This window comes from Ambystoma mexicanum, chromosome 8 (assembly GCF_040938575.1).
Source record: "Ambystoma mexicanum isolate Mex_15411 chromosome 8, UKY_AmexF1_1, whole genome shotgun sequence".
In the NCBI taxonomy this organism is placed as follows: Eukaryota; Metazoa; Chordata; class Amphibia; order Caudata; family Ambystomatidae; genus Ambystoma; species Ambystoma mexicanum.
The window spans coordinates 1,098,079,036-1,098,102,559 of record NC_090929.1 but is presented as its reverse complement, the minus strand read 5'-3'; the positions used below and the strand labels follow the sequence as shown (position 1 = coordinate 1,098,102,559).

The 23,524-nt window shown below is 45.6% G+C and overlaps 1 protein-coding gene across 1 annotated transcript in view; it reads left to right on the top strand.

Moving 5' to 3' along the window:
- Window positions 1-1,467: 1,467 nt before the first annotated feature.
- LOC138472769 (rho guanine nucleotide exchange factor 19-like) overlaps window positions 1,468-23,524 on the top strand; it is a 111,725-nt gene continuing 89,668 nt past the window's right edge. Inside the window, exon 1 of the mRNA XM_069611103.1 lies at window positions 1,468-2,332. Coding sequence (XP_069467204.1) covers window positions 1,671-2,332 — 662 coding nt within the window. The 5' untranslated portion in view covers window positions 1,468-1,670. The remainder of the gene's footprint in view (window positions 2,333-23,524) is intronic.

Sequence of the window (23,524 nt, the reverse complement as noted above, 5' to 3'; positions counted from 1 at the left end):
GCATAGCACATATGAGGGCATAAAGAGGATGAGTGCCTTGAGCGAACGCGTGCCTTGAGCAAACGAGTACCCAGAGCGGAACTGTCCTGTTGCTAGAGCAGGCAAGTTGCGTAGAGATACTGAATGCGTAGAGTTGATGGAACAAGCAAAATGGAGCACGTGGGGCAAACAAGAGTGCATGCATGGAACAGACAAGAATGCATGCGTAGGGCAGACTAGAACGCGCATGGGGGAATAGAGCGCCCAGGACTGGAACGCGCAGAGTGGACCAAAGTGCTTGAGTACGTTGTGTGAACCGGAGTGTGTGGCGCAGACTGGGATGCATGGCATAGATGGGAGCGCATGGAACTGCGTGGGGCAGTCAGGAGTGCATGTGTGGGGCAGTCAGTGCATGCATGGGGTAGACAGGGATGCATGGAATGAATAAATGTGCATAGAATTGCGTGACGTACATAGTATGGTTTGGAATGCAGGGAATGTTTGGAAGAGCATATAACCCATCATATCCCACCCCACGCTTACTCTCTTTACACCACCACTCAACTAGAACACAGATACTATGACACCATTCGGTATAACTGTTCTCATACCAACATCGGCCGCTCACTCCCCATCATCCTAAGTAAACGCTGCTGGTTACGCACCCCCCAGCCAGGTGTTCTCCTCAGGCCTAACACAGCCACATTCGGTCTGGATAATCCTGCCAGAACGAACACATACTCCTGATCCCTCAACCACCACACCCACCGCTAAGAAGCAGCTACTACACGAATACCCCACCAGCTGCACACATACCCGGTGCGCACATGCGCCTTTGACCCTCTCTACTCTCTGACCTGAACTTCGGTTCCCAAGGGCGTTCAACCTACCAGCGCCTTCAGACCATACCAATGGTATATAAGGTGCTATATAAATGCAAAATAACATAATATAACATAACTTTTCCTTGCTTGTTTTGCCCTGTACTGTTTTATTTTAAAGAGGGGTACACATGTATTCTGGATCCAGGAAGATATTTTCTGTTGATCACGGATCTGGGAAATCTTGCTCAATGCCAGCACTTTGTCTAGGGTACTCCTAAAACCATATCCAATGGAAATTCACACCCTCTCCCCGATTACATACCTGGCCCACCCATATAGCTGGGGCCTGCTTCACAGAATTTGGTCTATAAACACCTGCCACTTTTGTTCACCCATTAAAACCACCCTAAGCTCAGAAATGTGGGGGGGGATAGACTAAATTGCATCCCCTGCCTTTCATTCCCAAGTGGGGATGTCCCTGTTCCCTACACCCTGGGTGAGCACCGTGCCAGCCGCAGATCTGCCAGCTGTAGTAGCAGACTTCACAAGGTAATGGGGCAGGCTTTTATGATTGTCGTATGGAACAGTTAAATACACCAATCTTAAGTCTAGACTCTTCCAATGTGCCTGCGTTCTTTCACCTCTAATCACCCCTGTTTCTTTTCAGATTTACTCCACTCCATCAAATCCCAGCACGAGCTTCTACAGGCAGCGACCCACCAACGCCATTTATATTGCAAACCTACACCGCGCACGTGCTTCCAGCTCCAAAACCTGTTCCTTCAACTCTGATCCAGAATTGGCAATTCAACGCCTGACCTGGTGGAGACAGTGCCAATTCTTAGCATTGGTGACCCTGTTGAAGTAATGCCAGCACTCAATGGTACTTACCCAGCAATACTAATGGCAGATTCTGCTGAACCAGCCATGCCGCTGCTAGCCGGTACCTACGCTGATTCATCAGTAGCATTGGCAGATTCTACCAGTCACCTAGCGATGCCCGTTGTCCAGAGTGAAGACCCAGCAATGACCATAGCAGATTCTACCACTTGTGATGTAGCTGTGCCCGCATCAGTTTGCACTGTTAATTACACTGCCATGCCATTGCCAGTTAGACCGACGAATCAGGCCATGCCAATGGTAAGCTCCACCAGTGCGGACTCTGCCATTGAAATGATGGTTCTCCCCAGTAGCGATTCTGCTATGCTGCCAGTGTCTGGTATCCATGGTGCTCTCGCAACTGTGCTGAGGGCCTGTGTGCCAGAATTGTCAAGTTCAGCGGTTACCTCTACCAACCTAGCATTGCCAAAGACTGATTTCACCAGCATCTGTCCAACCAAACCACCTTCTTACACCACAATGGAGACACTGGTGACCATGGTGGAATCTACAGCCAGTGGCCAAGTGGCTTGTTCTTCTTCTGTGGACCCGGAAGTAAAAGGACTGGCTTCTGTGAGGCATAAATCCTCTTCCTGCCTGGAATCCCGTCAGTGGGGGCCGAACATGAAGACCATGCACTCGGAGACAAGGTAAGGACTAGCTGGGGAAGAGTATTACCCTTCAAACTCCAGAAAGGGGAAATTTCTTCTGTACTAGGGTTTTGGGGACACCTTAAGGATGTAATGTCTTTCCCAGGAGGATGTCGCAGCCTCCCCATCCCCCAGATTGTGTTCATATTTAGAATTCATGGAACACTTGGGATGATGTTTCTGACAGAAATGATGTCCATGGTATACAATATTGACAATCGAGGCATTCCCTGTGTAGGGCGCCTTTACAATCGGTGGATGGATGTATGAACATTAGAGCAGGTGAGAAACGGGCGGTTACATAGACCATGGGATGGTGAACAAGGAACACACTGATCGACATCGAGGACGTAGAGCCTAAATACAATACATGCATTAAACAAACGAATGGGACATTGTTATCCAGAGGGGTACACTGGGGTCAGCTGGTGTGGGGGATTAGATAGTTTAGATATGAGAAAGCAGTTACCCAGGAGGTGCAAACTGAAATCAGTCATTTGCTTAAAGAATAAATGCCACAACAAAGGTTTGTGTTGAGCCCAGACATTGAGACAGAAGAGATCTCCAGTTGATCATAACCAATGTCATGGTACTAACTTTGAAATAGTTGTTAGGCCATTTAATTTTGTGGAATATTTCTTGGGTGCCGCATGTCTCTAGTTTGTCTCTTGGGTTTATTCCCTGATGTCCCAAAATCTTAGCCATCATGTATTGCCTCTATCTTGCACAAGTCCAAATATTCTGTGTTTACTAAGATGGGTCTCTTTCCAGAAAACGCAGCTCACCCCATCCTGACCTGAACCAGGGGGCAACGGATCCCTTTCCCAAGTCTGTGTAATGTTCCTAATATGAGTGGCAAATGCACTATTGACCCCAAACCCTTCTTCAACCAAGTTCACTTTCTATTGTGCCACGACTGCCCCAGCTATTGCCATATTAAATGTTACATCAAAATGAGGTCCTGCCATCTTCATCCATGTTTTTATTTTAAAGGTTGTGCCTCGTGGACACCCACCCCCAACCCAAATCCCAATAAAGGACTAGCTGCTCTATTGGCCAATAGTTATATAAGGTTCTTCCCTCATCCCTCCCTTTGAAAGTCCTGCCACACCTTGTTTGCACTTTATTGCAGTCCACTTGGACCACAACCCGCTTTGAAGGAGAATCAAGGTCGTTACGATGCCCATCTGGCGGTAGGTACAGGCCTCCTCCTGGGTGAAGAGCTGCCTTGACTGAGAAGCTGGTGTAGAAAAAAGGTTGTACCCAGAGATGTTGGTTTGCTTTTGTCATGTGCTTTCAATGGACAAATGAACACATCAGAAACCCCCTCCCCTTTCTCACATTGCCCGCCCATCCCTTTTTCCTGCGTTTGTATGTTCCCTACGGCCCAGTGAGTAAATACTTGGGAACTTTCCTCTGCCCAGTTAAAGCTTGTGCCTCTCTAGCAGTCCACTATTTTTGTTGATCTCGCCTGCCCCCTCCACTTGTGCTTGCTTATCCAACCTGGAACTACTGCACCCTCGCACATAATAACCACTGCAAAGACTTGCCTACATGCTGCTCCCTTGACGACCAAGTCTTTCTACCTGCCACCACAGACATGAAAAAGGGACTCCGAGAACTCACTCTGTGGCAGTCGCCTTTTTAGAACCCATCTTTAAGGAAATCTGTGCAGTTTGTGCAAGTAATTGTTCCCTGAAACGCTCCTGGTACAACTAGCCACAACAGCCCTTCTTGCGGCCATACCTGAAGTAGCCCTTAGGAGGGGGTATTGTTAAGTAAGTGGTTAAAATGGCAAATTACCTTACCCCATTCCCAAAAAGGATGTATCTAATGGGCGGAATAATAAACCTTTAACAAATCAAGAGTTTTGTAACCAAATTCTTTTCTGGAAATGTTCTGCTAAAACGAGTGCTCTTATATATTTTTTTTTTTATTGAATTAGTTGAATTTAATCAACCTTACAATATCAAAATTAAGAAAAAACAAGACACAATATACATTTATCAATAAACACCGTAACAATGTCAAATACGAATTCAAAATTTCATAATCAAACAATTAAAAAAGAGAAATTAGCAAGCAAGTCAAAAGGAATAGAAAAAATTCTCATGTTAAGAACTGGAAATTACATATTTCAAACAAACAAAACTAATAACCTTTATGGGTGATTAATAAAATCCATGTTCAACATTGATATACCACTGATTAATATCAACAGATAGACCCTCAACTTTTTTAAAATGCTACTACAATCTTCGAGCTATGCAACTTCATTTCTATGCACAGTCATCAGCAACTACTAACATTTGTAGAGTAAAGTTGCTGCTAGTTCAGAGATCACAAATGTGGTGTGTGTATATATATATATATATATAACATATATATATATATATATATACCGGTTAATGCCCTATGAGGAAAAATCTAAAGTTAGTTTCAGACTTCATAAAAATTTCACTGTGGCGAATTGAATCATCGGTTTGGAACAACTAAGCTTGGACCAACATGCTTCCTCATTAAGATTTCCCACGCATTGACAATATTTCGCAAAATGTATTTGTCTATCGGATTTCAAACATGGGCATTGGGTTATGAGATGTCAAAGGGTCTCAGACTACTCTTATATCACAAAACCGGCAAATATTATCGTCAGGAAGCATCAAGTGCTGTTTTGTTAGGGCCTCTCGTGTCAGCCACAGATTAAATCGCAATCGTATGACTGCGGATTTATAGGCTGGGGTGGGGGATCTTAACAAATAAGGAGGCAAGATTTTTATAATCTCCATATTGTAAACCATTATTATAGGTCTTAATCCAGTCAGCCTGAATAGGGAACATAATATCCAGTTGTGGAGTGCTTGGAGCGAAACTAGATCCAGCTCATACCAAATCCAGGTGTGTGGTGCACAACCTGGTAGGCGAAGAATTTGTTTCCAAAATTTGGCTTCCCATTGATCAAATTGGAACACGGTGGTGCTTGGTAACATCTCTAGACCGTATAACATTGCCGGAATTGCCTTCTGTGTCCAATAGGACCAGGCCGGCTTAATTGAGAATTTTCCAGATTTGGCCATGATAGTTTGGTTTGTGCTATGGCTGTGTCGAGTTTGCTCTCCAACCACTCCAACTGGGTACTAACATTAGTTGAACCCTCAAAACAAATGCCCAAATAAGTATAATGTGGGACTTTGTAGTTCCACTTGGTCAATTGACCACAAGAAACGCCTAGGACCTAGTCTTTTTGGTGAATAGACGACAATTTGAGTCTTCTTGGTAGTGCGAGTGCTCTTATCCACTGAACACAGAAAACCAGCTCGTAACATGCATTTTCGATTGGCTTGCCATTATAAAGATTCTTAGGGTAGCTGTACTGTATGACCCACCAATGGTGCAGTAACTGCTCAGAATGATTTTACACGTTCTCCAAATGTTAAATCCTGCATGTTATTTAAAATGTGCGTCACATCAGGCTACATATCTTCTGAAGTAGATATTAACCTGTCTATTGAAAGCACATGCTGCCATGATGAAGTGTTGCCCGAGATTTTAAAGAACCCTTCTCCCCTTTAGATGTCGTCCTGTTTCACAAAGAGAAGCAGGGTAGAGGCAACTTCCAAGCCTGACCTCCAAGGTAAAAGGTCATTGGAATAACTTGTATAGAAAGCATAGTGTGGTATACAGGAACAGGTTTACAGGCGCAACCTAAATAAGGTTTCACTAGAGCAGGGGATGTGTTAGTCTACAACTCCCATAAGCTGTAGATTGCATTGCCAAAGGTAGGGGTAGGGGATCATGGAAGTTGTAGTTCAAAGCACAAGGGAAGCTGCAGGTTTCTGGCCTCTGCACTAGGGGATGTAAGTATTGAATGATTTGACTGGGAGCTGGGCCAAATGGTGGGTGGTGTCTGGTCTACATTGGCCTTAGTAATGCCACTGATGATGATCTTGGTCTTCGTCTTGAGATGGGAGTGGAGCAGGGACTTGATTTCACCGAAATGCCAGGGGTAGCCGAAGTGACATCACATGCCCCTTGACCTCTCATATCACAGGAATTTGTCATATGACCCTACCCGAAGTTCAATTACAGGAAGTGATGGAACATGACCTTTCACCCCTCGACAAAACAGGAAGTGGCATCACATAGCATTGTTGAGAAGTACACTGCGAAAAATATGGTTACGATATCACTGTAGTGTGATAATCATGTCATAGAAGAATGGATAACCATATGTATCATTAATGTCAGTACGTAATGGCCCATATTACCAAATTACTGTGAATGTAAGCAGACGTCCAAGTCCAAATGATAGCACTTGCGTGCTTTATATAGAACAAAGGCACACAATATCACCCAACCTGTGTTGCTACTCAATTTCAACCTCAAAATTATGAAGAGCTGAGTTGGCCTTCCCGGGATTCGAACCTGTAACCTGCTGATCACACAAACATTGCTGAAGCGAGTGCTAAAACCACTGAGCTATTACCGGCTACAGCTAGTTTATGGGCTAAAGTAAAATGAGCAATTGCATGTCTGAATGTTCTAGAAGTCAGAAAGAAAATTACACTCTGTAGTGGATACCATTAAACTGGTTACAGATTTAGAAGGCCTTTTCCTCTGCAGGTCTAGTGCAAAGTTGGCCACATGTCAAGCCTGCATGAATCTACTTTTCAGGCTTCAGAGGTGGGCTTCAAATGGCATCCCGTACTCTGGGCACCCGTTGCCTCATACATACAAACATCATGAACAGCATGCCAAGGAGATAGGAAAGATAGACCTATTACAACAAATAATTGTGTCATAATGAAATCAAGGGACACTATCTGCTATGGTGACACACTTTTGTACGAGCGCGCTACAAATAAAATATATCTCAAACATTTGTACACTGTACACAAGCTTTTAGGTGCAAGGATTTTGTCAAGTGACCGAGGACACCAATGTGGAATTTCTTGTGGCGATCGGAACAGACAATGGCAGGAAAAAACATGCTATAACTGCAACCTGCAAAAAGCAAAATACATAGTCAGAAATGGATGCCTAATGTACTCTAAATGCTTTTTGGATGTTTTTGCCTGCATTGTGAATTTGAGGTGTTAAAGAACAGACTAAGTCGGTGACTCGCCCCCTGAAGTGTGCCTAAAATAAACCTAGCAATTATTGTATAGAATTACAGAAGGACAAATTATTTCTTGTTCCTATTTCTTAATTGGGGTCATGGCTCAAAGTTGTACGCTTGTGGAACCCTTTTTTAAAATATTTTTTTTAGGCCTGAATAAGAGCCAGCCACTCCACAGAAACGAAGCCACGTAGTGCTGGCCACAGCCCAGGAGCTTCCATTAAAACAAAAAATGGGGTAGCAAAGGAGACCTCGGGGTCACAGGTGTGACCCCTGGTCACCTCTAAATGACCTCCCCCCGAGCGGTGGTATTATGGGCTAGAGACTGGCCAAAGCATGCAGAGCTCACTGCAAGGGAAAGAGGGGCACCAGGGGAACAAATCTGATGTGGCAAGACTTTTCATAACTAACCTCTAGGGCAGTGGTCTTCAAACTTTTTAGGCCTGGCCCCCCAAACCCCCAAGCAAAATGTGGGTAGGCCGGGCTCCGACAAAAATGCCAAATGGACTGTGTCCAAATGGCTATGAACTATCGCGTGCCCTCACCGCACCCCACTCCCAGTATAGTCCCTGGGCTCTCCGACCTTCTCCCATCAGTCTCTGGTCTCCCTCATGCCACTCCTAGCCCAGTCCCTGGGCTTGTCAAACCCTGCTCCTACTCCTATCCCATGTCTCCCACCCATCCCATGTCTTTTGCCCATACTGCTCCCACCAGTCCCTGGGCTCCCCCACCCTGCTCCCAGCACAGCCCCAGAGCCAGTGGTGGCATTTCCACCAAATGTGCCATAGCGACCCAGCGCAGCGAGGTAGCCCGAACCAATCAAGGGAGATTCGGGGGGGGGTTTCAATCGTGATTTTCTTTTTAAATAGGTTACAATGTTGCATTTTAGAGCATACCTTTTTAAAATAAAAATGGGCAAAAAGCCAAACAGTTTGCAATTGGCACTGGGGGGCACAGCGGGCAGGCATATTTTTTACTGGTCCGCTATATGTCCAGTAAAGATACCATTACTGTTCCCTTGGCCCACAGTGCCGAACACAATCAACATGATTATGTGTATGCAAGGCGCTGGGGGGCCAATGGGAAAGCATAGTATTTTTCACTTGACATCTATGATAGAAATCCAGTAAATAAATACCATCCCTTTCCCCTGGGCTCCACAGAGCCTCAGGAGAGCTGATTTTGGCAAGGGGGAATTGTGCAACAAAGGCATTTTTAAAATGCCTTTGTTGTACAACCCTTCTCCACCCCCACCCCAGCCCTACTCTCTAAAATCAGCTCCACTCACACAACCACCCATACACTCACTCATAATGCAAGTGTACACGCATCCATACACATTTAAATAAAAAATATATGAACATAAACGTACCCACGCGTGGGGGGGCGTATCAGCCCCCCCCTGCGTGTGGGGGCTGATACGCCCTGTTCCAGGCTGCTCTGTCTGTATGTGAGGAGGTGCAGGTGCTCCCCCCTTGCACATACAAGCATGCAGTGCCCCAACCAGCATTTCCAATTAGCTATGCAAGGCTGGTGAAGCAAAGCCCTCCCAGCCTTGCATGGCTCAGTGAGCATGTGCAGCTAGGGAACAGAACTGGCAAAGGGAAAATGTTTCCCTTTGACAGTTCAGCCAGTACAGGAGCACTCCCTTAGCTGGAAAAAACAGCTAAGGGAGTGCTCAGTGTTTCACTGGCCTGGCTCCTCACCTCCATAATGGGCGAGGTGGCCACTGAGTGAACGCCCCCTCGCCAATTATGGATGAGCCGCCAGGCTCTAACTTTCCCATAGGGCAATGCCTGTACCAAAAATGCTAATGGGGCATCAAAATAGGCCAATTTCTTGGCAACTGTGGGCCAGTTTTGATGAGTTACTTCACTATGCAGCTAGTAGTTTTGACATTGTTGCTAGAGAAATATTATTTCAATATCACAATTTGCTTGCATTTTAACACCCCCTTCGGTACTATTCAAACAGTCTGTGAATAAAGGAATGAATATCCATTTGCAACTGTGGGCCACTTTTTCATTGGTGCCTGAGTTTCATGCTCTAGTGCGACCATCTGAGCCACCCCTGCCCATTTCCGCCAATCTAAAAAACAAATCTATTTATTTTTACATTTCATGCTGGGCTCACGCGCCCCAGTTTGAATACCTCTGATCTAGGGTCATGTCTGAGGGCTTCAGGATACCGATCTTCGCAGGAAGGGTAGCAACAAACTCCCTCGGAGGGGCATTTGATTCAGTCCCTGCACGTGGGTGACTTTGATTTGTGGTGCTATCCAGTCTCGTGTGAGCTGCACTTGTATTTGGTGGGTCAGCTTGCAGAGGGGGGTGTCCTGTGGTCGAGGTGCGGTTGTTGCAGCCCTGCAGTGGAGGTCACCTTTCAGAACTGCAATGGTGGCGTTGCTTTGCGTGTGATGCACACATGTTTGCCTCCTGAGGTGCCCTGTCCCTAGTCTATTGCAATGGTGCTCTTCACAGTTCTTCCTGGAAGATCTCCTTCCAGGAATGGGAGTGATGGTGTCCTGTAACTGCAACACGGCACCAAAGGTGCAGGAGCGTCACCGTTAACTATTGAAAGGATGGCGTCTGTTCGCACCACACCTGCAGCAAGGGTCCACTTTCTGTAGTACAGTAATGGTGTTTTGTCTGGTGTGATGAGCACTTCTGTCCTGCGGCCGATGACCCTGTGTGGGTCCTCCATTTGTAGTCCTTTTGCATTGCAATAGTGTCCTGCACATGGCACTTTTGCATTGAGGCTCACTTAGTTTATTATGGTGTCTTGTCCAACGTCAGGGTCACTCGTCTGTGCTACAAGAAGGGGGATGTTGCAATACTGGGGTGGTGGTGTCCTATCCTGTAGTGATGCCCTTCGTTGGTGTGGTGGTGGGCTCCTGTGTCAAGTGCACTTCATTAGGATGCAAAAGTGAACTTGTAAACATGATGGACCCTGTCCAAGTGTAGCGCTGAAATCCTCCCTAAGTAAATTTAGAGGGTTACTGCATTTTCATGAGTCCACCGCTGGAAACACCCTCACTATGCCCATTGTGCCAAGCGGAGATCTAAAAGCATATGCTGGATGTTTAATTTTATAGATCCAAAGCTGCTTTGAACCTTCAGTTCTGCACACTGTGAATTAAGACTATTTCTATTTGCATTCAACAAAAAGGGACCCCGCCCTGAGAACCCAGCTGTAAATATTTGTCAATTTCCAAAGTGCAGTAAATGCTGCAGTAGACTCCCTGAGCTGGATTTCTCAAGGCAAATAAGCTGATGCTCTTGGTCTAGAACTTATAGCAAATTAGAAGTATGCTAGTCTTTTTTTGCTGCGCTCCTTCAATGTGTCCCCAGATTTTGGACTCTGTGAGAATATAAAAGGGCCAGTAGATGGGAGGGGGCAAAGGGGCTGAATCATTAAATGCGCAGGATGTATGCAGCTAGGAAAAGGAATGGGGGTAGGGCTCGATTTTGCAATGGTTTGGGGTGCCAACAAAGAAAGATCGAAGCAAAGCACAGTTGGAAATGGGTGATCTCTTTGGGAGGGCAGCTAACACCATCCACAAGAGACTGCACAGCAGGCAGCTGACCTGGGCAAGGACATCAAGGGAGCACACCCATTCAAAATAAGTAGCCTCACAGTGGGGTGCTGCATCTCCAATGGCCTTTGTTTTCAGTAAGAAGGGAAGGTGCAGGATTATGATGGTCAGGGGGGCTCGGGTCAGTGGGAGAAGGTTTCCACCATCTGGATTCTCGCTGTCCCTCTTTCCTGTCCCCTCTACTTCCTCTGGTGCAAGGCACTTTGGGTGTGGTGTGACATGAGAAGGGCAAATTCCACTCCGTTCAAGGGCAGGAACTGGACCACCAAAGCAGGCTAACTTTTGTCCAATTACCTGAGGCCTTTTGCCCTTAAAAGGGGTCTTCCACAGATTCGCACAGTTCCTCTCGGATCCTGGTTTCTGAATATCTCACTGAACCTGCTTTGGGAGAGTTCTACTCTTCAAACCAGAGTTGAAGGAATCATCCAAGCCCGAAGCAAGATCGGTCTACTAATGCTCAAAGGCACATCAGGAGTAACCCTATCACTCTGCCCTGGAATGTCCTGAGCTGGGAGAACAGTCCCTGAATGGAAGCATCCGATCCTTGAGTACCCATGAAAATGGTCTCCTAGTTAATGGAGAACCTGATCAGCTGAAGCTCCATGTTTTCCACACCTGGAACTAGAGGGGGATTGCTTGAGCTGATTGCTGTCTCCTCCACCCATTGATCATTGCTTGCACCTTCGCCAAGCTCGACACTGCATTGGGTCCCAGCCAGAGCTTGTCACTTGATAGGCCCTAAGCGACTGCTCAAAACCGTGGGCCGATAAACCACTGAAGTCACTACGATGGCTCAGCCCAGCTAGCCCATGAACCAACACCTCATCGATTGCACATCAATGCACCCAAGATCACTGCTTCGATGGTCGCCCTCTGACTCTCACTGCTGGAGCATCACTCATACCACTCAAAGAAGCTAAATCCTATCCAATTGCAAAGCCTTCCTGGGACCACCCTGACCTGCATCCTTGAAGAGCTGCTATTCTACTGCACCAAGTGCCCACATTTGCCCATACTGAACTCAAACTTGCTGCCAGGGCCCCATTATCCTACATGCCCAAACCAAGGCTAATTAGCTCACATTGAGGCTCGACCTCTGGGTCTGTCAGCCCACCAAGCACTGAATCCAGTTACTGTTGACTCTGAACTGCCCCCTCTGTCCACTTAGACCCTAGCGACTGGTTAGGTCATGATCACTCCTGTTTTCTAGTAAGATATCCTTTTTGTGGTTAATACTTTACCTACCAACCAACCCTGGAATGATGCTCAGTGCAAATTCTCCAGTCTGCTGAGTCTTCTGTTCTTCCTTCAGGGTTGGTTTTTGTACAGTATTCTCTATTTCTATGTGCAGGTGGGTTAAAGTGTTTATATTTTTATAGAACCTGGATTGGACATTTCCTTTATTTTCAACCATGATACTGTTTGGGTCACAACTGGTTCACCTTCACACCCCTCTTAAGAGCATAGGCTTTTATTTGGCCCACGTTACTGCAAAAGGTGAAGGAGGTATAACTGTCCCCGATTTTACCTTTGTGTGTTTTGGTTTGTAGAAGTGAGGACCCCTACTCATCCGTGTACTCCTGCAAAGCTGAATCCAATTCGTCAGTTACTGCAGGTACCGCCATGCCCTTCATCTGTATGTAGCTTGGTTGTACAAACCTTGTTTCTTTGGGCGACTTCAGTCAGGTTCTTGTAAGGCGCAAAATTCACCATGGTCATTAGTGCACCAAGAAATGGAACTGTGGAAGAGACTAATAGGTTTTTAAATGCTGCCAAAATGTGTTGAATCTGCCATGAGTGCTGCTGGCAAGGAGTTCCACAACCTTAGATCTGCCACTGAAAAGGCCCATCCTCCGCAGCGCTCCAGACGATGGTGCGCAACTATAAGCTGGCCGAAAGGGGCTGAACGTAGAGACTTCGAGGGACCATATGGCTTGGTTTTCTGCTGGAGAGCTTTACAGCCTTTACTCTGCTAAACCTCGATGAATAAGGCACAAGGATTTAAGTGGACATGTGACACGACAGGAAGCCAGTGCAATTGACGCCAGGCTGCCGACACTGGCTATCCATAGGGGATACCTGTGATCAATCGTACTGCGCCATTTTGTAAAATCTGGAAGCGTTTCAACAGACCGATTGTGAAAGCAATAAAGCAGTCCAAACTGATATTTCTAGCCGTTGCAATGATTTCGACATGAAACGCAGACTTGCTTAGATGGTAGTGGAGCTGTTTTGTATCTTAGAAGTGTGGAGGGTATGATGGAAATTACACCACCCTTTTACAAACACGGTCTGCTTGATCAAGATTCCTAGGTGGAATTGAATCTAATCTATTTGCTAAAATGTTGGCATACAATTTAGCATCTGTATTTGCCGATGGGCGCAATGCATCACGGGATCCTGACCTGGCTTGGAGAGTTCTGAAACCTTGGATTTCCCTTGTCTGCTGCTCTACACATTCCAACCCAAACAGTGTGTAAATCCACCCGGACCCCGGGAACCAATAAGGGACTGGGGTGCTTATTTTTCTGATATAATTGCTAGTAGGATTTCTGCTTTGGTTATTTTGCCATTGAATTTCCTGCTTTCCTTTTGTTCAGACCATGCTCCCGAATCCACACGGAGTACAACTACACAAGTTCGTGAACTTGAAGAACCCATATCCTTCTCAGAACATGTTATTAGTCCATGTGCCGACTTAATGTCTTTAATATGGTTTCCTTTAATCCTTGTTTTTAGATTTCATGCTAAAGGTTAGTGCGCCTTGTAAATTCAAAGCGATTGCTTCATTTAAGTAAGGAAAACAAATGCGGTTTTTTGCTTCTAAGTATTGAGCTGTATGGATATTCTAATTTGTGACATTTCAGTTCAAGAGCGATGTTCTTCCTTGTGCTGGGGGTTAAATGTTGCTTTGAAATAAGATCTAATTCTGATTTTCAATATAACAGGATGGGAATCTTTGATCGGATTAGTTGCGCACTGAAGGCGGCGCAAACCCCACTAAACGAAGGATTGTCTCTAAAATGCACCTAGATGTGCCCTGCTGCTTCATCTGTCGTACATCCTTTTCTGTCTTATCCAATCATGGAGATGTGACTCATGCAGAAGCCCAACCGATGTGACCTAATCTCACCGGGCTTAGACCCGTACAATCCACTGCTCTGTAGCGGAATCGCGCCTCACCAGGAGGTGCCTGTAAACAGGGACTCGAAACAGGTAACCAGGAAAACCCAAATATCATGAAAGGATGCGCAGCAAGGTAACGACTCACTTGACAAATGGCGACACCGAATGGTTTGCTCGAGTCTTTTTCCTTCCTGGGATGCTGAAAAGTTAGACACCCCTGCCTTCATCCGCCCTTGCGCGTTTCCCTCGAGTTGGGACCTTCTTACAGCAGTAGTGCGGCTGTCTGTGCTTTAAGAATTGCCCCCAGGGGGAGGGCTGCTCCCACCAGGCTTATGCATTGCCTTTTCTTTTCCTCCACGTGAGGAGCAGTCAGAATGGAATGCCTCTTTTGTATGTAACATTGGAAGTCTTTCACCAGCCCAGAAGCTGCTTATGCAAGGTGAAGACTGCCAGATTGTCGATTTTCATGAGCCCCAGTATCTGCTGCTTATTTTGCAAGGAGCTGATAGGATGATTTCATAGTGTATGGAAATGTCCTGACTGTGTCTCTGGCCAATGCTAAAGGTCGTTAGTCAATGGGGCCACTGTATACCCAAGATCTCTCCTTGGGTGATGTCTGGGAAGGAAGGTTTACTTCAGCATTTGGGAGATCCAGTTCTGCCGCTTCAGTTCCCTCCAAGAGCCCATGCACGACGGATCTCTCTCGTGTCCGTCAAGTCTTCGTTGGTGGCCACTTTGGTGTCCAGTTCTGTTTGGGTGTTCTCCAGTTCTGTTTGGGTGTTCACTAGATCCTGTTTGAGGCTGGCACCAAGTTGATTCTCTGATTTTTGTACAATTTCCACTTTCAGTGATGAGACTTGGGATTTGCATGGTCTCTATGCTTTCTGACCGAACCTCCCAAGGCAATGGAACCCCCTTCACCCAGGTTTCCTTGGGACCAGTGTGTCAAAGTCAGCACTGACCGAACTAAGCCATTCGCACTAGATGCCGACTACTTCAATCCCTTGTAGATAGCTGGCGGCATAGGAAGGCCTCTGCCAGGGAGGTGAAGACGAAAGGCTTCTGAGGCAGAGCAGAGCACTAGCCCTTAAATATCTCCAGGTACCAGTGGGGGTGAACCCTGGACCAAAGCCTCTGCTGACTGTGGCACTGGTACTCTGATCCTGCACTGGAGGTGGATGAGCTCCTGTTGGTGTCAGCTAACTGTCCCCACATTTAAATATGAGCTCATGTAAAGTTGAGCTCTGCTGAGAATAGTGGACCTGTGAGGTGTTGATGGGCAATATGATGCGAGGCACCACCCTGAACCCTGGAATAGCTTATTCTCGCCTCCACCTTTAAATATGGGGTTAGTTGCAGCGTTTATTTTCGTTTATGGAGTTCTGCTTGTAAGAGAGTCCACCGGTCTCCCTTTCCTGACCCAGCAAGGACATCAGTTTGATTGTCATTCTTATTGGGCAGCAACTGTGGTGACCTATTCTTCCCTGAAGGGGGCAGTGCTGCTGGTTTGGTGTTATTCATTTTGACATTGAGGCCCCTGTATAGATTGACGGGTCAGGGGACCATTCAGAGGAGCATTTGTACAGTAGACCCTGCACTGTGTTTCACTGATTGGTTAAGAATGGTGGCTGGAGGCTGAAGGTAGTTGAAGTACGGGTAGGGGCATCTATTCTAATGCCCCAAGATTGTTAGTGGATTTCCAAAACCACTGAGGTTCGTTCCCTTTAGCTGGTGGGGGGAGGGAGGAGTGAGTGAGGGGGGGGGGGGTAGGAGAAGAGCCCCATGACACGCAAATGCAGATGGGTGTATTTGCAATTTTGTGGCTGTGGAAGATATACAGGGTTAGCCTGCATGTAGCTGCTGAACTGCCTTGGGTCAGCGAGTGAGCAGACATTGGTGACTTACAGATGACTGAGAGGGAGCTTAGCCTTGGACTTTAGTCTTCTGGGCTCTGAGGGGAGGGATACAGATATTTGGGCACCTGTTTATATGGAATGCATTGTCATTTGCAGTTATGGCGCACTTCGTGTGTAGTACAAATTGAGTCGGGCGGCTTGCCTTTGTCCTGTCACTTCAGTCACTGGTCTGGTGCTACGATTTTTGGGGCTGGTTACCCCTTGTAGCATATCTGTCAAGATTTCCCATGAGTACTACTTTTTGGTAGGCGCTATCAAAATCTGTGTGCTCTGAGTTATTTTGTCTTCTCAGGTCCTACCTTAGTGCTGCTGGTGTGTCCCAGCTGTGCTCTGGTGTATGAAGCTGGCCTTCGGGGCAAGTGGTTTTTTCAGAGCACTGTCCAATCTTCCTGTGTTTGAGACCATGTATTTAGTACAGGTCTAGCGCTGTCTGGTGTGTTGATTTGGGTTCCCTCTTCACTATTCAATGGTGGTTGACTCTTTGGCACTGTATTGCTCATTTTAAGGACACCACTCCAGTGTTACATAATGGGAATCATTGAGCATGGTCTAAATATCCTGGAAGTCTGGCTAGGGCCCCTGCCACTTAGAGGGTGCAGTTGGACCCTACTTGGAAATTTGAAACATTTGTTTTCCAGACAATGTTTTGTATTAGCCAAGAAAGTCTAGAATCCCACTGGCACAAGCATAATTCAGTCTTGGTGTCTTTCGGTTCCTTAGCCTCTTTCAAACTCCAACCCCTGCCCCCCGCCCAAAGAATATTCTGGGTTTATCAATGAACATGAAGTACTCTTGTGCCTAACTGGTCTATCATTTATTTGCTTGTTGGTAACAAGTGTATTGATTGAATCGTCAACTCCTGTGATGGATCTTGGAGGAAGTGTTTTTAATAGTTTATAAAAAATGTTAATGTAATTTTTTATTTACATTTTTTTGTATACAATTTGTATGGTAATACAAGAGACCTGGGGAGCAATTTAAAGACCCCGAGATTCAGCCCCACAAAAAGTCAGACCATAAACTACTAAAGAAAGAAAGTGTCTCTCAACTCTCCCTCCCTATGTTTGGACGACTCAGTCTGTGGACCAAATGGGTACTGAGTCACGATTATTTCATAATCAACATGTACATTTATTAGGAAAAAACAGATTCAAGTTTAAAACCACATGACTAAATTGCCATTCTTAAACATATACAATATATTACACATCTCTAAAACCTCACAAACCCTATTGCACATAGTACAATACTAAAAACCCTTCCTATACAAATCTTAAATCAAGTGTACAAAAAAAAACAATACAGTATAGCAGTGTGAACACAGTGGTGGTAAGCAGAACCTGGAGGAGGTTCTAATCGGGATTACCTCACTGGACCTCTGAGACTGGTCTTTTATTGATAAAAATGTCTCTTCTCTGCAACAAGGGACAAAAAAAACCAACTTAATATGTTATTAATATCACTGTTCTGTTTTCCAGTGCAACGCAACCCAACATGTTTCGTTCATCTTCCAGTTAGGACCGATAAACCGTGAACTTCTTCAGGGGAGCCAACTGCACATTATAACGCACACTACACAACAAGGTGTCGTGCATACACCAAAAAGGGAATAGGCAACGATTAATACAACCAAGACGTATGGAGATAAGGAGTCCAAACCGTGTCGTCAAGGTATGTTAAAGGTCCTTTGCACGATAAGGTTTGGGCGTCTTCAATGTAGACAAAACATCTTAAGTCTGTAATACGTGGAGACGGGAGTGCGATTAGCCCATCGTGCGCTCCTACTTAAAGCACTTTTCAAAAGCCGACTGCTTTTTACCCAATGCAACCGAGAACGTCGCAATGTTTTTAAGTGGCTGAAGAGCCTGTTGTATGTGACGTTTGCCAGCCTCTTGCACCCTAAAGGGTCTTGGGGCTGAGATGGAGGGGCGAGGGGCTGTGGGGGCTGGAGGATGTAGCCCTACATGCCGTTTAGGACATGATTTGCCTCTGGTTTTCTCATTCGAGGTACTAACCACACAGTACAGCTGTTGTGTTCCTCTCCAGATACCAACAGGATGCCGTTATTTTAGTCAACTTTATAATGGGGGTACAAAAGTATGTCTACACAATGCTGCTTAAGGGGCTTGGGGGGGAGGAGTTGCAGTAACCCTACAAGATTGCCTCAAATTGGAATACTATACATTTTGCTTACCAGAATTTGGACTGAACAGTGCTTACACATTGACCTAACAGATTGACAATATAGCTTGTCCCTTGCGGCGCGGATCATCCTCGTGCAATTGTTGCAGTGTTGTATATGGGTGGCAATGTCATTGCTTTTGCGTGCCGGTCGGGCTGCATACATCCAATACCCAGTGTAGGGTGGAGTGATGCAGAGTTTGTGACTGTGGTCTTGGGGCAACCAGTAGGGGGAGCCCCAGGTATGTGAATACAAAATGCATGTCCTAAATGTGCACATGCAGATAACCTTGTTCTGTCCTAAAACGGCACTTGTTTTGGCACAGCCACTTTGTATCGTATTGCACCACGTAGCACATCAAAGACTGGGAATGGGTGGTGAGCCAACTGGCTAGCATCCATGGCTGTGCTAAGGTGCCGCTTGAAGTTAGGCAAGACCAGTATGTAGATTGTGGCATTGCCAGGCAGGCAGGCATGGGGCACCTACTCAAGATCCAAGTTATGAAACAAGTAACATTTAAATGTACAGTGCCTTGCAGGACAGTGGACTGGGTAAGCGTGGGCGAGGGTTGCACGCAATTATCTGCTTGTAGCAGTCGGAGTTTAAACAATGTTGGCGACTTTAGGTTATACATGTGGGAGAAGTCTTGACCCTGCCCCGATCACCTGATGAAAGCATGGTTCATTGCCCTGGTGGATAAAATCGCAGCAGGAGACTGTGTTTGAGACTGTGTTCAGCCTGCTGATAACCTACTAGCAGTTGAATTGAAAGCCTGGGGGGCTTTCTCTCTCAAGAAGCTCTGACTGTACCAAAACGTCACGCCTCCCATAGTCTTAAGCACAATGGTCTGAAACCTGAAGCTCTCCACAGGGTTTGGACTTCATGATCCAACATAATTGATTATGCTGGCTAAGGCTGATGGGAGTTGTAGTCCTTAACACCTGGAGAGCCAAATATTAGACACCTGCCTTAGAACTTCACTTATGGTGAGGTATTTAGTCTCCAGACTGCCGCTGCCTCTAATCTGCCAATTTCCTGATCTTGCTGAACAAGGCATGCAATGTGTAAAACAGAGAGGGGTTGTGGAAAGTGAGCAGTTAATTGACAGCTGGTTGCAGAGGCCAGTGTTGGGAGTGCCTCGTGTTTGGCATAGTCACGATCTGTAAAGTAGAGGATTATGAATTCCAAAAATGGTGATAGGCATGATGGAGTAACATCGCCTAAATCGTGATGACATGTTAGGATCCCAAAAAGTAGCCAATCACGATGGGGAAATGGCACCTTTAGAAATATGATTTGGATACGTTCAAAATACCCATTACAGCCGGATTACCCAACATAAGAAATGACAGATACAACTCCAGAAGTTCACATTTTAGAGTTTCAAAGGTAGCCACAACTTTCAGTACAGTATACAGCCGAGTAGGACACTGTGGGTGGCCCCTTCCATCACGGTGCGAGTGGATTTTGTGAAGCACGAAATTTAAAAGTTGAGTAATCTAACACTATACAAATAACCCTAATTGGTACCTAAAATGTTGTTCGTGCATAATTTTAGAGCCCCAGAAGTCAGTTGCTATAAGCAAAGTACACTGGTGAGCAAGGATAATGCGATTTGGATGCACTGTGAAATTCGCATAACTAACAAGGCACCAAAGGTGTTCATTTTTTCACATGGAAAATGCAAACCATTTTAATCTCTCATGTCGGGACAGTGGTACATTGCTGAAGTGTACCTGTAATGCTTTGCTGCACCCTCGACTGGCTCTTTCTGCTATTGCACAGCCTTACAGGTTCTCATTTCTTTATTTCTCAGAACTGTTGACTTAGTTGAACACCCCTGGCCGGAGGTTCAGAGAATCGGAATATCATGCAGGCTCATGTAATGCTCATTGGGGGTCTTCATATTGCGCAACCTCTTATATTTGTCATGTTTCATGGCCTGTTTGTACTCTGGGCTCCATTGCACATCTATGGCCTTGGATGTTGGTTAGTGCATAGTTCATATGTGGCATACTTGCTTGCTTAAAGCTCTCGCCTATGGTAGTGGGAGTTTGCATGACAATGACATTTCATCGGCTATATTTGGAATTGGGGGGGGGGGGGATATTACGAACCTTAATGTGATCTCGATCTAGTGACATTTAAGGGTGGCTGGCTTTTTATGCATGCTAAAACACCAGTTGCTCCTTCCCTCTTCCCCCCCACGTTCTCAAGATGAACCTTCCTACAGTCTATTCTCTTGGCACACAGCCTGTGAACTAGCAGCATTCATATTCTAGAGCTTCATCTCTGGTATGACTTAAAGGCATGCCTGGGAAAACAAGCTGCCAAATCTTATGGGACTGCCAAATATTTCAGTTTACTATGCCCTATTCTCCGAATCTGCCTCGCAACACGTTCTAGTTAATCCTATAGACATTAGAAGAAACCATCTATTATACATCAAATGTTGTGGCCCATCCTCCAGGCTGTGTCCTTTTTCCCATCCTCTTATCTTTAAACTGCTCCTTTTCTTGCCACAGACCATGATCTGGTTTCCCTGGCTGGGGCCACCATACACCACCTCTGACGAGCCTTGGCGCTCAGTGTACTATGGTGGTAATTTGGCAAAGTATGACAAAATATCATAACCTAATAATCCTTCTTATGACTTGGCCTATCCTCTTTGAAAGGGACATTATATTTGCATTTATTTGTATTCAAACTGCGTTTTCGCCAAAGCACCATTTACAATTTAAAAGAACAAAAGGGGTGCAATCAAGATCTGGGAGGCAAATCATGATGCAGAAGACTGGGATAGAAGATGGGACTTTAAACTAGTATGAAAGACAATAGGTAGAGTCAGGACAAATTTCAAGAGGGAGAGTGCCAATGGAGTGGAGCAAGAGGGGGATAGGGGAACAAACAGGATGCATAAGGATGTTTGCGGGCAACCAAATGTTAGTGGATTGGGAACGAAGTGCTTGAGCAGGTGAATTGAAAGAAGCAAGATTGGGAGCAAGACTGTATAGGTGTGGTCAGGGCATCTCGCAGTCACCCTGATTATCAGCAGAGACCCCTGGGCCCATCAGACGCCCCATCACAAGAACAGGACTCTGCCAAGGGGAAAAGTTACTGTCTTTTATTAGCAAACAAAATGATAGGGGTCACGTATCCTCCAGAGCTCTCATGTTCTAAGCATGTCACTCGGTTTTATCCCTGTGATGTCACAAGTTCAGGTTCCATGCCAGAAACCTCACACTTTTATATTGGTCAGTTTGGGTGCGCTACATATGTAAGGATTATTTCTACTGTTGGATAGCCATATCTAGTGGCTCCTCCAAGGACCGCCTCTACTAGTATCGATCTACAATGTTGCCGGGTCACAGAAACCATTGGCCCTTGCAACCTATTATATCCCCCATATGAAGGCTGAATCTGTATTGGGCAGAAAGTGTCCTCCCATCTATGGGACCATGGATGGTTACCAGACTGAGTGTACCTTTTCAAGTCAATGGGAATGAACATGCAGGTGCGAGAGTGCATTCAGTTGGCCGTTCGTGGGCAACACTTGTATTTTTCCCCCTCTGGTTTGATGGGAACAGTCCCCCTTTGTCTACCTCAATTGAATGGGCATTGTCCTGTATGGCTGTGCCACGTGTGTTGAGACCATGAAACAAAGCTGTCGCTGCTTGTAATGAGGATTTTAGCCTGATTTTCTGCAGGTGTCTCATTGTCTTGGTAACTGGAACTTTCCGTCTTCACTTGTCCTTGGCTGGGTGCCTTGTTTCTGCACGCCTCTGCACACCTCTGAAAGTAATTTTTCCTTGGCCACCTATTTCAGAAGCCTATAGCTTCTATATCATTCACAATAGGCTTATCCATGTCAGCAGCAGTCAAGCATGTGCAAGCTAAATATATCAATACTTTGTATCTTGCAGTTTCAGCTTGAGAGCAGGATATGGGTATAACGATCAGTACGTGCATCTGCCCTCTACCTTGGTGGGTCATAAGCATGTGCTTCATGCCTATATGAAATGAACTAGTGCATGTTCGTGTAACTTCATGAATGGATGAATATGTACTTCATGTATAAGTGTGGCTTCGTTGTGATGTCCATGATGAGGTCATTGATTTCTGGCTTTGCAGTCAGTCGACTTACTCAATCGATGTCATTTTATATTGTCCAAATTATCGATTGCGTATGTTCTAAACCGCTGTCTGAGCAAGTAACGTTTCTCTCACCTGTGCTACATTGAGGATTGTGGTGCGGTGCCTGAGAGGTTCATTTGTTGCTCTACCTTCTTGGGTCATGTGGGGGGCATGAGGGTCTGATTTGGCGCCCCGTCTACAAGACCATGGAGACATTTTGAATGCAATAGAAAGAAAGTGAAACGGACAGGACTCAAAGGAAAGAATATCAACTATAGAAAGTGCAGATGAAAAGGTTGAGAGGCTAGTCCAAACAGACTGAGATGTCAGAGTTGTAGATGGAATGGAGAGGGACAAGGTGCAGGTTAGCTGGTAGTCCAATCAGAAGAGAACCGTAATCAATGCAAGAAATTAAAGTAAAGATAAGGAGTTTGATAGCTAAGCAAAATGCCAATCTCCAATGTGATTGGCCTGCGACGTGAGTTAAATCATAGAGAACCAGGCAGAAATACCTGTTTCCATCTTTTTACATTTTTATAAATAGTTGCAAAGCAATTGCTTTCCGTCTGAATATGTGTAAAAACGGAAAACTGGGAGCCTTAATCATAATTGTATCAAATCTGCAGCAAGATCAAGTAAAATCAGAATATTAGAAAGTTTGCTGTGGAGAGAAGAAAATCTGACACGTACAGGAGGGTGGTTTCTGTGAACTGAGCAGGCCTAAAGCCCGATGACGCGTGGGAAGAAGAGAATAAAGATGAAGCTAAGGAGATTTGAGAATAAACAATCCTCTCCAGAATTTTAGACCCATTTTGCTGCTTTCGGTCCTCTCTAGTTAGCTGGGAGGGAGGAGTCGCTGATGTTTTGTTAGAATGGGACTAAGTGTGTGTTAAGGAGTCAGGAAGAATGGAGGAGAGAGATTAATAAGAATAGTCAGGTATGAGACAATTTAAGGGTATACTAGAGGAATTCATGTAAATGGAATAGGGTCGAAAGGAGAAGCAGTAGGGTGAGCCACAGTAAGGAAATGGGCAGTGCCGGACTCGGTGAGAAGAGAAAAAGCCAAAAGGACAAGGCGAAGAGGGAGGCAAAGGGGAACAGAAGAGGAAGGTGGAAAAGC